The following is a 13,495-nucleotide window of genomic DNA, read 5'->3' on the forward strand; positions in this document are numbered from 1 at the left end:
TCTTTAGTTATTTGGATTTGATAATGAGCTTAGTTTTATTATTTTCAAGCAAACTCACATTATTCTTGGATATTTATGAGGTACAATGATGTCACTGTTTTTCAGCCATACAATGTCAGGGTTGGGATTACCCGTAGCTCTGACTTTCATTTCAAGTCGAGAACCTTCCTTTATATTGACATTTTTTAGTTTTTCCACAAACATTGGTTTTACCTGATGTTCCACAGCTGGAAGAGAAAGTTTGTGATTCAGAGTGAGTAGGGCTGAAATACCTGTTTATAGCCCAAGTAATAAGGTAGTTTCTTTATTAAGGGCTAATACCTTCCACAGTTAAAATCACTGAAATCGAAGATTTGCCTGCCCTGTTTTGGGCAACCACAGTCCATTCCCCAGAATCACTGGGGGATGCAGGAACAATAATCAGTGATTGGGTACCATCTTCTTTAATGACTACTTTATGGGTATAATCATTGACAATTTGCTGGCCTGTAAAACATTAAGTAAAAAAGAAAACATAGATTAAAATAGTTCTTTTTAAAAAGTGCTGTACATACATATAAGCTTACTTTTGTGTTTCATGATTTGTAAGTAAAAAATTATCATACTTACCATCATGAAACCAGAAGGTCTCTGGCATAGGTCTACCGACAACCTTTAAGTCAAATCTGGCAGTTTGTCCTTCTAAACATTTGAAAGAAGCAGGCTTTAACACAAAGACTGGCTTATACAGTCTCTCAAGTTGTGACTCATCTGTTTCCTCCAGCCGACGTCCAGGGGACATTCTTGCAGGGGACATCCGTGCAGGTGACATCCTTGCAGGGGACATGCGTGCAGGAGACATGCGTATAGGAGATCTACTCACTGAACGTGGAGAGATGGATCTGAAAAACAAAACAGAATATTTTCATGAGGCACAGAGAAAACAAAGCAAGATAAACAAACCCCCTTCTTAATGTTATTTTAGAATATACTTCATATATTATTAGAAGGCACTTCAAACTCACTGGGATCCAAAACAGAATACATTATTGTTGCCCCCAAATCTATGTTTTCCATATATCCTCAATCCCAGTCAGTATTATTCAACACAGTCAAGTACTCAGCCTTAAAATCTTGGAATAATTCTTAATACAGTCTTTCCATCATCACCCGAATTAGTCACCAAACCCTTCTGATTCAACTGCTAAAACATCTCAATAAATGTTGGTCAGTTAAATAACCCAATGAATAAATTTATAGAAAAAGAGAAATATAATTTTTTACCCAAGGGAAGGGAAAACATAGAAATTATATTTGAAAAAAACCAAAAACCTATTTGCCCATTGCAGCCAGACTGGCTTGGATTGAATTTTCAAGTGCTGGCACAATCAGGGCTGGTGAACTAAGACAATTTTTATAGGCTCACAAAGATTAAGTGCCCCCACTTCTAAAATAGTAATAAGAATACCTACATTGCAGGGTTGTTGTATAAATTAGAGATAACATATGTAAAATTAGGTATTAAGTAAACCTTTATAGTTTTCATCATATTGGTTCTAGCACCAGCAAATGAATAACATGCCACACTAATGACAATGCTTTGCTCACCTTGCACAGGGGCAGCAAGTAAAAACTCTTGGCATCATCTGAATTGCGAATGGCAAGTTTTGGTGTTATCTCCACTTTTTTGGCCCCCACACAACAGCAATTTGCTATTGGGATATTTGGTGTTTTAAACAATTTAAACATTAATCAACCCAAATTGTTCTGAGTCTTACCTTATTCTGCTCACTGATTCTGGCGTAGGTATGTAAGTCGGAGCACTGAGAGGTGCAGCAGGTTCCACATACAATTTCCCTGAGCAAATTGCATTTCCCTTAATATTGCTGGCAAATGCGGTGTAGATGCCTTCATCTTCTGGAAGAACAACAGGTATTCGCAGACTAGCTCTGCCATCTTGCAGAAAGTCCATCTGGTATCTCTCTCCATGTTTGATGCGCTTGCCATCTTTGTACCACGCAATCTGCAAATAATATGCATATTTGAAAAAAATTAGATAAAATAGTTATTGTAGATGATGTATATCTTTATTGTAGTGTGGAGGCATGATGTTTATTTTTTTACCTTGGGTAATGGATAGCCAGACATCTTGCAATGAAAAGTAACACCCATTCCCTCAAGAATTCTATAATTCTTGATTCTTAAATCAAATCCTGCTTCAATAGCTTCAGATTCAGAAATGTCAACTGCCATCTTCTCTTCTCCATCTTCTTCAAGAAGTTCTTCTAATGTAGTCTTTATTATTCTGTATTCAATTTCTTTGATGAGCCTCTCTTCAAAGGAAGAAATATGGAATTCCTATGTAGTAAAAAAGATGACAGTTTGTTAAAAATATATAAATCTTGACAAACAGAAATGCTTTAAGACTATTAGTTTTAGGGGCACCTTGGTGGCTTAGTTGGTTAATCATCCAACTCTTAATTTTGGCTCAGGTCATGATCTCGCAGTTCATGAGATTGAGCCCCATGTGGGACTCTGCGCTGACAGTGTGGAGCCTGCTTGGGATTCTCTCTCTCTCCCTCTCTCTGTGCCCCTCCCCTTCTCATGCACATGCTGTCTTTTAAAATAAATAAATTAACTTTTTAAAAAAAGAGTATTAGTTTCAGAGATAAGGATCCAAGTTTTGGGGGGAAAATCTAGGAAGATTTTTGTTTGTTTTTGTTTTTCAGTGAGAATTATAGGAGTCCCTGTTTTGTTTTCTAATCTGCATTACCATCATCTCTGTCAGTTCTTGCTGTGGCATCTTGAGTCAATGATATTCTAAAGGCACAGGTTACTTTGGGATGCTCATTCTACAGATGAAGGGATTTGGTCAGCAGTGGACCTGGTCATTCTAATATTTATCTTTTCCTGCATATATAGAATCCTTATTTCTAAAGCCACATTATGCAGCAGGTCACGAAGGTTAAGGAAACTCATCAGCAGTGAACTTGGAGCTAATAACTATAGCCCAATCATTACCCCATCACCTGACAATGAAAATATCAAACAAAAAGAGGGCACCTTGGAAGGAAAGTGTAATTTATGAGATGATTTGCTTGGTCATTATTCTTATACTCACCTGTTCTTCTACAAAAGTTCTGACCATTACAGTATCTTTGGCCATTTTTTTCCTAATTAAGGCCTGTTCTTTTTCATACTCTTTTTCATAATCAGAGTATAAAAATCCAGGTGCTATTTCTCCAACTTTAGGTTCTTGCACAAATGCAGTCATTTGTGTTTGGTAAAGCATTTCTTGCTGGGACTTCATCAGTGACTCATAATCAGCTAGGAGTTAAAAACAGAAGTTGTTTTAAAGTTTTGACTTAAATTCCAGTATAGTTAACATACAGTGTGATATTACTTTCAGGTGTATACTAAGGTGATTCAACAATTCCATCTGACACCCAGTGATCGTCAAGACAAGTGCCCTCCTTAATCCCCATCACCTATTCCACCCATCCCCCCAGCCACCTCCCCTTCAGTAACCAGCAGCGTGTTCCACACAGTTAAGAGTCTGTTTCTTGGTTTGTCTCTCTCTCCCTCTCTTTCTCTTTCTCCCCTTTGCTCATTTGTTTTAAGAACATAAGTTAATTTTTAAGGTTCTTATGAAAAAGCCTTCATGCCACTTCATTCAGGCAAGCCCTACACTGGAGAAAGTTGATAATCAAAAGCCAGATTTTCTAAATTTTACTCTCAAGGTGCTCAATATCTGTTAGATTGAAATTCAAAAACAAACTTGCCTTGACAAGTCAAAGCAGCCGGTACTGTTGTAGAAAGAATTTTGTTACCAGTCAGTTCTTTAGGAACTATCCTGGGGGGGTCTTCCTAATTTGCCATGTGGCTTTTGGCAATTCATCTATCTTCCTGGGTCTTGAGTGCTCTATCTGCTAAATTAGGATAATATCCTAACTTTCTCTAAGGGATATTGGGCAGGTCAAATGAGACAAAACATGGGATGGTCCGCTGTAAATGTGAACAATTAAGCGAAAGTAAATGTGACCCACAGATACATTCAGTTTGGCCTGAATGCCATTATGCTTTTTGTCCAATTACTTATGAATCCTGAAAAATCTTGATTTCCAAGTTTTCTTTCAAATACCAGAAACTCTAGGAACATTGAGCCTGGCAGGTATGTGCCTGGTCACAACACAGTGGAGGCAGGGAACGACTGCCCCCTTGAGGCGGGGCATATGCTCTCCAGTTTGCCACTATCTTCCTACCACTCACTGATATTATCTGTCTGGATCTGGAAGGCAGCGAGATATGGAGTCTTTGCATCTTCGAAGGCATGATACGCCTAGAAATGAAGGCACCAGATAGAAACTTCGTGCCAGAACCGTGATGTTTAGCACCAGCATGGCTTTTGAGGCCACTTGGTCTAAAACATTTTCTGTATAGCTGAGGCCAAGAGAGGGTAGCAATGGGGACAGAGCCAGAATCAGAATTGGGATATTTTAATAGGTCTTTGATAAACACACAACAGTGCTACTTCCCTGCATTTCCATTCCTATCAGGCACATAGGAAGTACTAAGGGCTGCATTTACCTTCTTCCAGCAGGGAGGCAGAGGCAGAAGTCTCGCCATGCTTATTACGAATAACAATAGTGTATTCTCCAGCATCATCGGCAAAAGTCATTGAAATCACCAGTCTGCACTCTCCAGTTTGTTTGTTGTAACTCACTTTGTATCTTTATGGAAATGAACATACATAAAATTCACTCACAAATAACCCTATGTGAATAAACAAACCCTCATGTGGATCTATGGTATAAAATTCAATGATCTTAAACATGAGACCAAGCTCCATATAGAATATAAGATTGCTGAAAATGGAGGAAAGTGCACGGACATGAGTAAACTTTTCATTTTGAATAAGGCTCATATATTCTTTGAAATAAACGATAGAATATAATACCACTAGAATCAACCACATGGAAAGGGCTTCAGTGTTTATGTGAGCAAATGATGAGGTCATTTAAACACTTGGGTATTTCTCTTTGTTCAGTATTTTGCTCCTTGTTTCATGTGAAGATCAAATGAATAATCAAAACAATACATTCCTTTAAATATTTCAATTTTAAGCCTCTGGTACACTATATTTCTTCTTATTAAGACATAAGAGGTACATTTTTAGATGAGTTGTCTCAAGCTGCAGAAAATTCAAAGCTAAATTTTACATTCAATTATAACAAATTTATTAGCACAGATTTTCATGTATAACTTTCTTCTTCATTACATGACCCTTGTTCTTTTCTCTTTTAGTGACTTTAATTATTATGCATTTCTGCTGAACGCTGTCTTACACGCTTTCTAGAAGAACATGTGTATGTGTGTAAAAATCCACATTTTCTCTATTTCACTGGCGCTATACATGACTCAAACTAGAGTATAAAGAAATTTATCTTCTATCCACTTTTGTCACACAGCTTTGTTCCTCGGTGAGACTGTGCAAAAATGTAAAAATAGCTGAAAACATACCCTAAAGTTTCCATAATAAAAGAGCCTACATTTGGGGGATGGTAGGGTAGGTATATCCCACCTCTCTCTAGGCTTCCTTATACATATCATACAAATCACAGAGAACTCTATCAGTCAGCCATCAACATACCTGTATCCCGTGGTGAGAGGGACACCAGATTTTTTCCAGTAGACGTGGGGCTTTGGGTTGCCGCCAACCTGACATTCAAACACAACACTCCCACCTTCCACCAGTTTCTGGACCACTGGTTTTGTAATAAAGAAAGGAGCGGTGGGTTCTCCGGGGGCTGCTTGTTCCTCTGTGATGCTGGTATCAGTCATTATCACATCTCTTGACTCTACCAAGCTGGAAAGAGAATTCCCTTAAAATTAGCGTCTGGGCTGTAATTTGCCAATACCAAATCAAAACCATCCTAGAACAAAAGCAGAAGAATGTTTTTACCGTTTCTCTTCCGTGGTAAATTTCTCAGCCACGGTGGTTGTTTCCTTTTCAAACTCTTCTGATGCTGGAAGAAGACAGAAGTCTCTAATTTAAGTCGGGCATTTAGTCTGTTTTGTTAGTGACCTCTGGCTAGCATGACAGTTAAGGTGACCCCTTAATCTAGCCCCAGTTCCCACAGAGGACACCATTATAGGGTGTGCAGAAACTGTATTGTGGAAAGAAGTGTCAGCTGAGAGTAAAATGGCAGGTACAGACGGGTGGTGGGAGTGTGGCCACAAACCTTGCACAGCTAGATAGCAGGATGTGCTGACGGTCCCAGCCTCATTCACAGCGCTGCAAGTAAATCGCCCGCTGTCTTCCGCAAAGGCTTCTCGGATCATAAGACGAGCGATTCCACTCTGGAAGGTTATCTGGAAATCAATGGAACTTTCTATTTGGTAGTCTTCCCTGTACCATGTCACTTTTGGGGATGGGTATCCAGAGATGTGGCACTCCAAGGTGACGGATTCACCTTCTATAACAGTCACATTTTTTAAGCCCTGAGGAGAGAAGAAAAAGGAAATACTGATAACATGTACATATTCATTAATCATCTCTGTAAGTTATAACAAGTGTCAGGGTTTGCACATTCTAATGGCCCTAATGTTTTCAAAGGTCAAGACTGTAGAAATATTAGTAAAGAGACTACCCTGAAAAGTTATTTCCTAACTTGAAATACATGTAAGGTGTTTCCAAGTTCATAAGGCAGAACTATATTAACACCATTTAATGGGACAACTCCGTACCCTCTGTCATTCTCACATATTTAAATCCCAACGGGACGTAAAGGCTCAGTGGCAAATGCTGCCCCTTCACCAAGCTTTCCATGTTATCTCCAACTGGAAGTACTCTATTCTTCCTCTGTTGGGGTGCTTATCACCGTCTAGATTTTGCCTATTTATGTACATTTTCCTTAATAGTAAGGCTAAAAATTCAAAGAGGGCTGGATTAGTCTTCACATCTCCATAACGCTCCCAGTAATCCCTTAGACCCAATAGAAGCTCAATAAGCCTAGAGACTACGTGACCGATCGTTGTCCCACAGAATTCCCCCTTTTCTTGCCAAATAGTGTGCCATCTTAAAATTAGCATTTGTGAACTCACTAATGCCGTTTTCCAGTTGAAGAAACTGATCTTTGCATACATGAAAATATCTGACCAGATATGTGTATGGTCCAACACAATCAATTTCATCACTCACCGAGACCAAAGTTGGTGGAGTAACAGGGATTTCAACAGGTGCAGGTACTCTTGCTGTTTCTGTTACCTACAAATTTTACAAAGGACGTTACAAAAATGCACATTGGATAAGGGGCAATCTCATCAACTCTTAACCCATGCAAAATTATAAAAATAATTTGAGGAAAAAGAACTCTGACCCACACCAGACTCAATAAAATTAAGTTGGAGCACAGTAAAGGAAAGGTAGGATGCCTGGCTGAGTACTACTGTAGCACAAACTGGCCGTGTGCCCGACCCTGCTCAAGAGGAATGGGTCAAGAGATAGTGTGCGATCCAGTGACTGACCTTGGCTTCACGCTCATGCAGTACTTTGAAGCGCTCTTCATGGACTGCGCCACCAGTGATGCTCACCCCTACCTCCTTTTTCACTTCGACACCAGCTTGACTCTTGTAAGTGTCTGGCGTGTCGGCGAAAGGGAACTGCGGAGAGGGGGTGGGTTCTGCTCTCACTCTCGCCTCGGCAGGCTTCACAGTGGGTGCCTTCACCGACTTGGTGATCTTCTGAGCAGAAGACGTGGCTGACAACTCTTTCTGTAATGTGGCGATAGCGCTACCGGCTATCGATGCCTAAATGGAAAGGGAACAATCTGTGTCATGGTTCAGAAGTACGTGGCTACTATCACTCATTCTGTGGTGGGTAGGAGTCTATGTTCTATATGGTCTGTCTTTCAACGCTCTCATTCTCACTTTTACAGTTAATGGGAAGTCAGTTAGGGATGAGCTGGTTATAAAGCTCATTGTCATTCCTGCCAGTTTATAAAATACATTTGGAAATATTTTTCTTGGGGCGCCTGGGTGGCTCAGTTGGTTAAGCATCCGACTTCAGCTCAGGTCATGATCTCGCGGTTAGTGAGTTTGAGCCCCGTTTTGGGCTCTGTGCTGACAGCTCAGAGCTTGGATCCTGCTTCAGATTCTGTGTCTCCCTCTCTCTCTCTGCCCCTCCCCCACCCCCCTCATACTCTGTCTCTCTCTCAAAAATAAAATAAACAGTAAAAAAATGGAAAATATTTTTCTTAGAGAGTTGTATTTAGAGCTCCTTATTTTATTCTCTCATCATAAAGGGACAATGGAGCTTCTAAAGTTCAGTGACAAATTTTCACTTAACCATCCTGAAAATACTACAGTGGGAAATTCAGAATCAGGAAATTATTAAAATATTTGGTAAATTCCTAAGAACTACTTGACAATAGTTTAAAATTGTAAAGTTTCAGCTTCAGATCTGTGTGGAAGGTAAAAACAGAGACATTACAAAAATATTTGAAAGGCTATCTCACTCTTTTTATTCTGTCACTGTCTATGGTCATCTGATTTCAATAGTGATTTGGGGCTATTCCAAATATAGGTATTAAACAGACTTTAAAATGCTGTGAAGGCACATAAGATTTGCGTTCTACATCTTAGATGTGCATAAGAGGAACAGAGACTAATATTAAGGGTTATTATGTGCTGTCAACTTGCTACCATTTTTGCATGCATTAACTTGCCCCCGATGACAGAACTAATAGGAGCAGAGCTAGGACACGAATCCAAGACTGTGTGATTGATTCCACAATCCACCCCCACTACCACACAATCCTACCTCTCTCCATCTTGTTATGTTATGTATGTGGACATATGATTTCTCAGTGACTGTTATATTGAATATAGGATTTCTCAATGTCTGATTTTTATATTGATACACATTCACAGCTAAGTTACTGTGAAATGTTTCACAGCATAAGGAAAATGAAACTGTACAATGCGCCATCTTTTACAAAATGTGAAACCGAGAGAAGCCTGTACAGATTTGTGTCTTCTCAGAGGTATGGGATAACCACCTCGGCTACTGTGTGCTCACCCTGCTCGGCAAGTTTCAGAAGCCAAACTCCAGGGGCTTGAGAGTCTCTTATGAACACAAACAGACATCACCAGCAAGAGGCCCACACTGGCCTCCACCAAAGATACTGTACATCGCACATTAGGTACGTACGGCACCTCTGAGCCAGACATTTCTTTGGCATGCTCTTTAACTTCTTACCTCATATCCGTGTTCCGTCTTAGGAACAGAAATTTTTGAAACAGTAAAGTGAGGGCTTGCTGTGCGGGGGCGTTTATCCACATGGACTAATCTTTCAGTTGTTAGATCTGTAGTTTTCTTGATCTGCATTGAAATGAGACTCAGTGACACCACTGTCCACCAGACGACCACAGCAGTTAAAATTGCTTTCCCATAAATAGGGTAAAAATCTAGGGGTACAGACTCACCTGTGATGAAATGTGCATTCCCATTTGATCAGTAGTTGTGATATGAGTCTCAGAAGGAGCTTGGATCACTCTAGGCTTGACTGCTTTAGGGACAACGTGGGGTTCCGAGGCTGGACGCTGGGGACGCTCAGCAACCTTTGTGGCGGAAACGTGCTCCTTATAGCCATACTCCAAAGTGGTCTGCTGAGCGTACGATTCTTTAGGACGCTCAGGCTCCCTGGGCTCTCTGACACGGGCCTGGTCCACCGCAGCAACAACCGTTGCTACAGCTTCCGCCTTTTTCCCAACGTCCACCTGGAGACAAGGTTTCCGGAATTAATACACAGTAACACCAAGTCAAGCTGGGACATGTTCTCCAAGGATAGTCATTAGGAACAGACAAATGCCTAAAGGTGTGGTAGGCAGATGGCACCTGTGTTATATGGCTGTTAATGTATCCAGAAATGTAACTCGCAGATGCATTTAGGAACTTATTTCATTGATTATTATAATGTAATGGACATCTAGTTAGATACACTCTATATACACCTGTTTAATTAGACAAGACATTAAATCACACAGACACCACATGGGACAACACAGTATGGATACAAAATAGTAAGGAGATTTTGAGTTTTTCTAGGATTTTGTCTGAGGCAGTTAATTAGCACTTGGGAAATCAGAATTTGGGGGATGGTTATCTTCATTGATTATTTTTATTAGCCTGTCAATCATTTAGTCTAGTGTTGTTGCAAAGACAGTAATGATAAAAATACACTCAAAACCATCATAGACCCATCCAGAAAAATCAGTTGCTACAGAGTTGTACGATTGCGTGCAAATCTGAGATAATATGAAAGCTCATGGAACATAGGGAGCATATTAATTTTCTTATGATTCCCTAGGGATAAGAATTTTTAATCTATTAGGAAATATCTTTCTTAAAAAACACAAGTGAAGAGACTGTGATTAAAATGAAAGTGTTAATCATATTTGGATTCAAGAGAACCACCTTTTGCAGTAAAGTTCTATTTGCTTTGGTTATGACTGGGAGATAAGTGCAGAAAAAACCAGAAATGTTGTTTTCTCATTTCCATGAATCTGATTAACATAAATGAAAACAGTCTGCAGAGGTGTTTCTCTTTTAAAGAAAGAAAACTAGCTGATATGCCTTACAAATTAGGAGTCTATGCAATGCTTGGAAATAGCAAATCCTAAAAATCACATCGCTGTGTCCATCACTGCTCTTTAAAAGTAATGCTGGAATAGTTTATTAATGTCCATTTTTCTTTTCTGCTGCCGTGAAAAGAATCCAGATCACGGCTGAAATGTTCTTCAAGGATGCTACCTGTGTATCTGTTAAAATTGTTCTCTCAATCATTTAAGATAGAAATGAGGGTTTTTTTTTTTTCTGAGATGAAATTGGGCCTTTAGCGATCAAGGGCTTCATTCAGTGCCTCCTTCCAGTAAGCCACAAACACCCCAATCTGCCTTGAAGGATTGCAAACGCCATTTTCACTTTACCATTGCATCTTAGAAGAAGCTGTAAAATATACGTGAGGCTTAGGTGTGTTTTCATCTGGCCTTCTTTTTTAAAACACAGGCCATTAGTTGATTTTAATTTTATAGATGCTTCAAAATGTTATCTGTCTCTGACAGATAACAGAAATATATTTAACATCTATCATGTATATTTAATGTAGACTAAAGATTCAAATGAGATATAATGTAAATGTAATAATTCTATAAAGTGGTATCTTAAGTATATATACACTTTCAATGTATATGAAGTCTGATATGCCATTCTACATATGTGTGTGTACACACATTTAAGATAGATCACTTTGTAAAGTGACGTTTATATTATAGCTCATTTGAATCTTTCAACCAGTCTATGAGGTAATCAGGTTGAGTTTTAGTTTTATTTTAACAATGAGAAAACTCAGGCTCAAAGAAATGATCATTTGCCGACCAAAATGTACAAATATGCAAATCTTGTTCTGAATTTAAAACTTATGCAAAAAAAAAAAAAAAAGAATCTTGATTATGGGTAGGATATTTCAAATTGGGGGAGCATCTATGTATTTTTCCCTGAGTTAATGCATATCAAGTCCATATACAGCTATTGTTTCATAGACAACCACAGGCGTGTTTACTTTGGTTCAATTTACTTGTCCTCTACACTGGTACCACTTTTACTTCTTAGTGGACTCTAATCTCTCTCATATTTTTGGAACCTAGATCAGCAGGAAGAAGAACTGGAGTAGGAGACCCCAATTCAGACCAGTTAAACACTGAAAACTAATTTAGGCAAAGCAAAGCAGAGTGTTACCTAATCTGGCTCTTCACATCTAGAAATGCTAACTGTTGCACTGGAGGAACTGGACAGGGTCTAATCAGCTCTAATGTTTATTGACCACTTCAGCGATTAAATGAAACACTAGGAACACAACGACTCATGCTGGATGAAAAGTTATGGGTGCTGGTGATAAAATGGGATGAAGCAATGCTTTTCACCTCCACAGCATCAGTTTTCATCTCCTCATGAAAAAGATGGATTTGTTCTTGCTTAATAGCAAATCCTTCTCTAGTCCTTGGCAGTGTGGCTGGTTCAGTAGATTTTGCAGTGGTAACTACTACTTTGGGTACAGATATTTTCTCAGCTTCCATTCTTAGCTAATTTTTAACAACAAAAATAAGACAGTCAAATTTATGTGACTCAGAACAAACAAAAATTTAAATACAATCTCTCATGAAGTATGTTACGTATTAGAATCTCCGTTACCAATGAGATTTCTGAAAGGCAATATCCTACTTGGTTAAGTGTTTGGAAAGTTGACCTTCACTCATGCCTTAGGAGAAAACCCAAAAATGTAGAGACAGAAAACAACACTGAGAGAAATATAGACAGGACTCAGCCATGACACTAAAGAAATTGAGTTGCTCATTTCCAAATACTATATTGACAACAAGGAATAAAATTAGGTAAATAGCTTATTTGGGGTAAATGACAGAATCATAGGAAGTTGGTTAATTCATGGAGATTCATAACTACGAATAAATGCTACAAATAAAGTTTTTCATGGCTAATGTGCATTCTAGTTGGAGGATTCCTTCTCTAGACTTGATACTGCATCTTGTTAGCATTAGCAGTAGTATGGCGGGCTTTATAATTTTCTCATCTGGTATTTACAGAAAGAAAAAAGATAACCTTTCACCTGAAAAAACTGATGGGTGATTTCCTGAAATAAGTCCATACTTTACGAAGTAATATATTGAATTCATGACCCCTCAAACCACACATATTCATGACAGTAAGTAAGATTCATCACTTACTCCTACTTTTTTAATATTCACAGGATATCTTAAAATCAGCCTGCATGCAATTTTAATCAACTTCCAGAGAACTTATAGATGTTAATAATAAAAAACATGGAAAATAATAGTGAGGAGATCAGTGGGATAGGAATATGTAGTAGTATTAACAATAATAATTTGGTTTTTTAGTTTCCAATTGTTTAATCATCTAAACAATGAATTCGGTTAATAGTGTCTCATACAGAAGAAATTCTTGAGATTGGGTATTAATGTATTATCAAAGAGGGGACTTCACACTTGGAATAGAAAGCGTCACCTTTCCATGAGTAACTTGGATTTGTTCTTGTCTACTGGCCACTCCTTCTCTAGTTCTCAGTATTGTTTCTTGTTCGTGGGCTTTACCAGTAGCAACTGCTATTGTAGATAAGGCAGTTTTCTCAGCTTCCTTTCTCATCTGATTATTACAGTAAAATCAAAGTGTCAATTGCACAGGGCTTTAGACACACACATGGTATGACCCTTCCCCCCCTCCTAGTGGGGATGCAAGATGAAGTTATTCGGGGTTAACTACACAAAAGAAGTTACTTGACAATGTTTGCATATATGGACTGGGAGTCACAAAACTTAGAAATGTTAAATAAAAAAAAACCACAAAAATATCTCCATTTGATTCTATATATTGCTTTTTAAGAATCAGGCTAAAAATGCTAACTTTCATGCAAAGAATAATGGT

At 38.6% G+C, this 13,495-nt stretch overlaps 1 protein-coding gene across 4 annotated transcripts in view; it reads right to left on the reverse strand.

Annotated features, from left to right (window-relative positions):
* Positions 1 to 13,495, reverse strand: part of TTN (titin) — a 275,680-nt gene that overhangs the window by 244,590 nt on the left and 17,595 nt on the right. For 2 of the 4 annotated variants that reach the window (XM_040475509.1, XM_040475508.1), the window contains exons 13-28: positions 13,079 to 13,216; positions 11,962 to 12,120; positions 9,466 to 9,759; positions 9,239 to 9,361; positions 7,507 to 7,788; positions 7,181 to 7,246; positions 6,222 to 6,480; positions 5,942 to 6,005; positions 5,630 to 5,845; positions 4,567 to 4,709; positions 3,101 to 3,306; positions 2,104 to 2,337; positions 1,758 to 2,002; positions 610 to 881; positions 322 to 486; positions 59 to 227 (exon numbers count right to left, since the gene is read on the reverse strand). In XM_040475509.1, coding sequence (XP_040331443.1) covers positions 59 to 227; positions 322 to 486; positions 610 to 881; positions 1,758 to 2,002; positions 2,104 to 2,337; positions 3,101 to 3,306; positions 4,567 to 4,709; positions 5,630 to 5,845; positions 5,942 to 6,005; positions 6,222 to 6,480; positions 7,181 to 7,246; positions 7,507 to 7,788; positions 9,239 to 9,361; positions 9,466 to 9,759; positions 11,962 to 12,120; positions 13,079 to 13,216 — 3,035 coding nt within the window. The remainder of the gene's footprint in view (positions 1 to 58; positions 228 to 321; positions 487 to 609; positions 882 to 1,757; positions 2,003 to 2,103; positions 2,338 to 3,100; positions 3,307 to 4,566; positions 4,710 to 5,629; positions 5,846 to 5,941; positions 6,006 to 6,221; positions 6,481 to 7,180; positions 7,247 to 7,506; positions 7,789 to 9,238; positions 9,362 to 9,465; positions 9,760 to 11,961; positions 12,121 to 13,078; positions 13,217 to 13,495) is intronic. The other 2 variants (XM_040475510.1, XM_040475511.1) reach the window with 1 other exon arrangement.

This window comes from Herpailurus yagouaroundi, unplaced genomic scaffold, assembly GCF_014898765.1.
Source record: "Herpailurus yagouaroundi ecotype Mexico unplaced genomic scaffold, PumYag 140, whole genome shotgun sequence".
Taxonomy (NCBI): domain Eukaryota; kingdom Metazoa; phylum Chordata; class Mammalia; order Carnivora; family Felidae; genus Herpailurus; species Herpailurus yagouaroundi.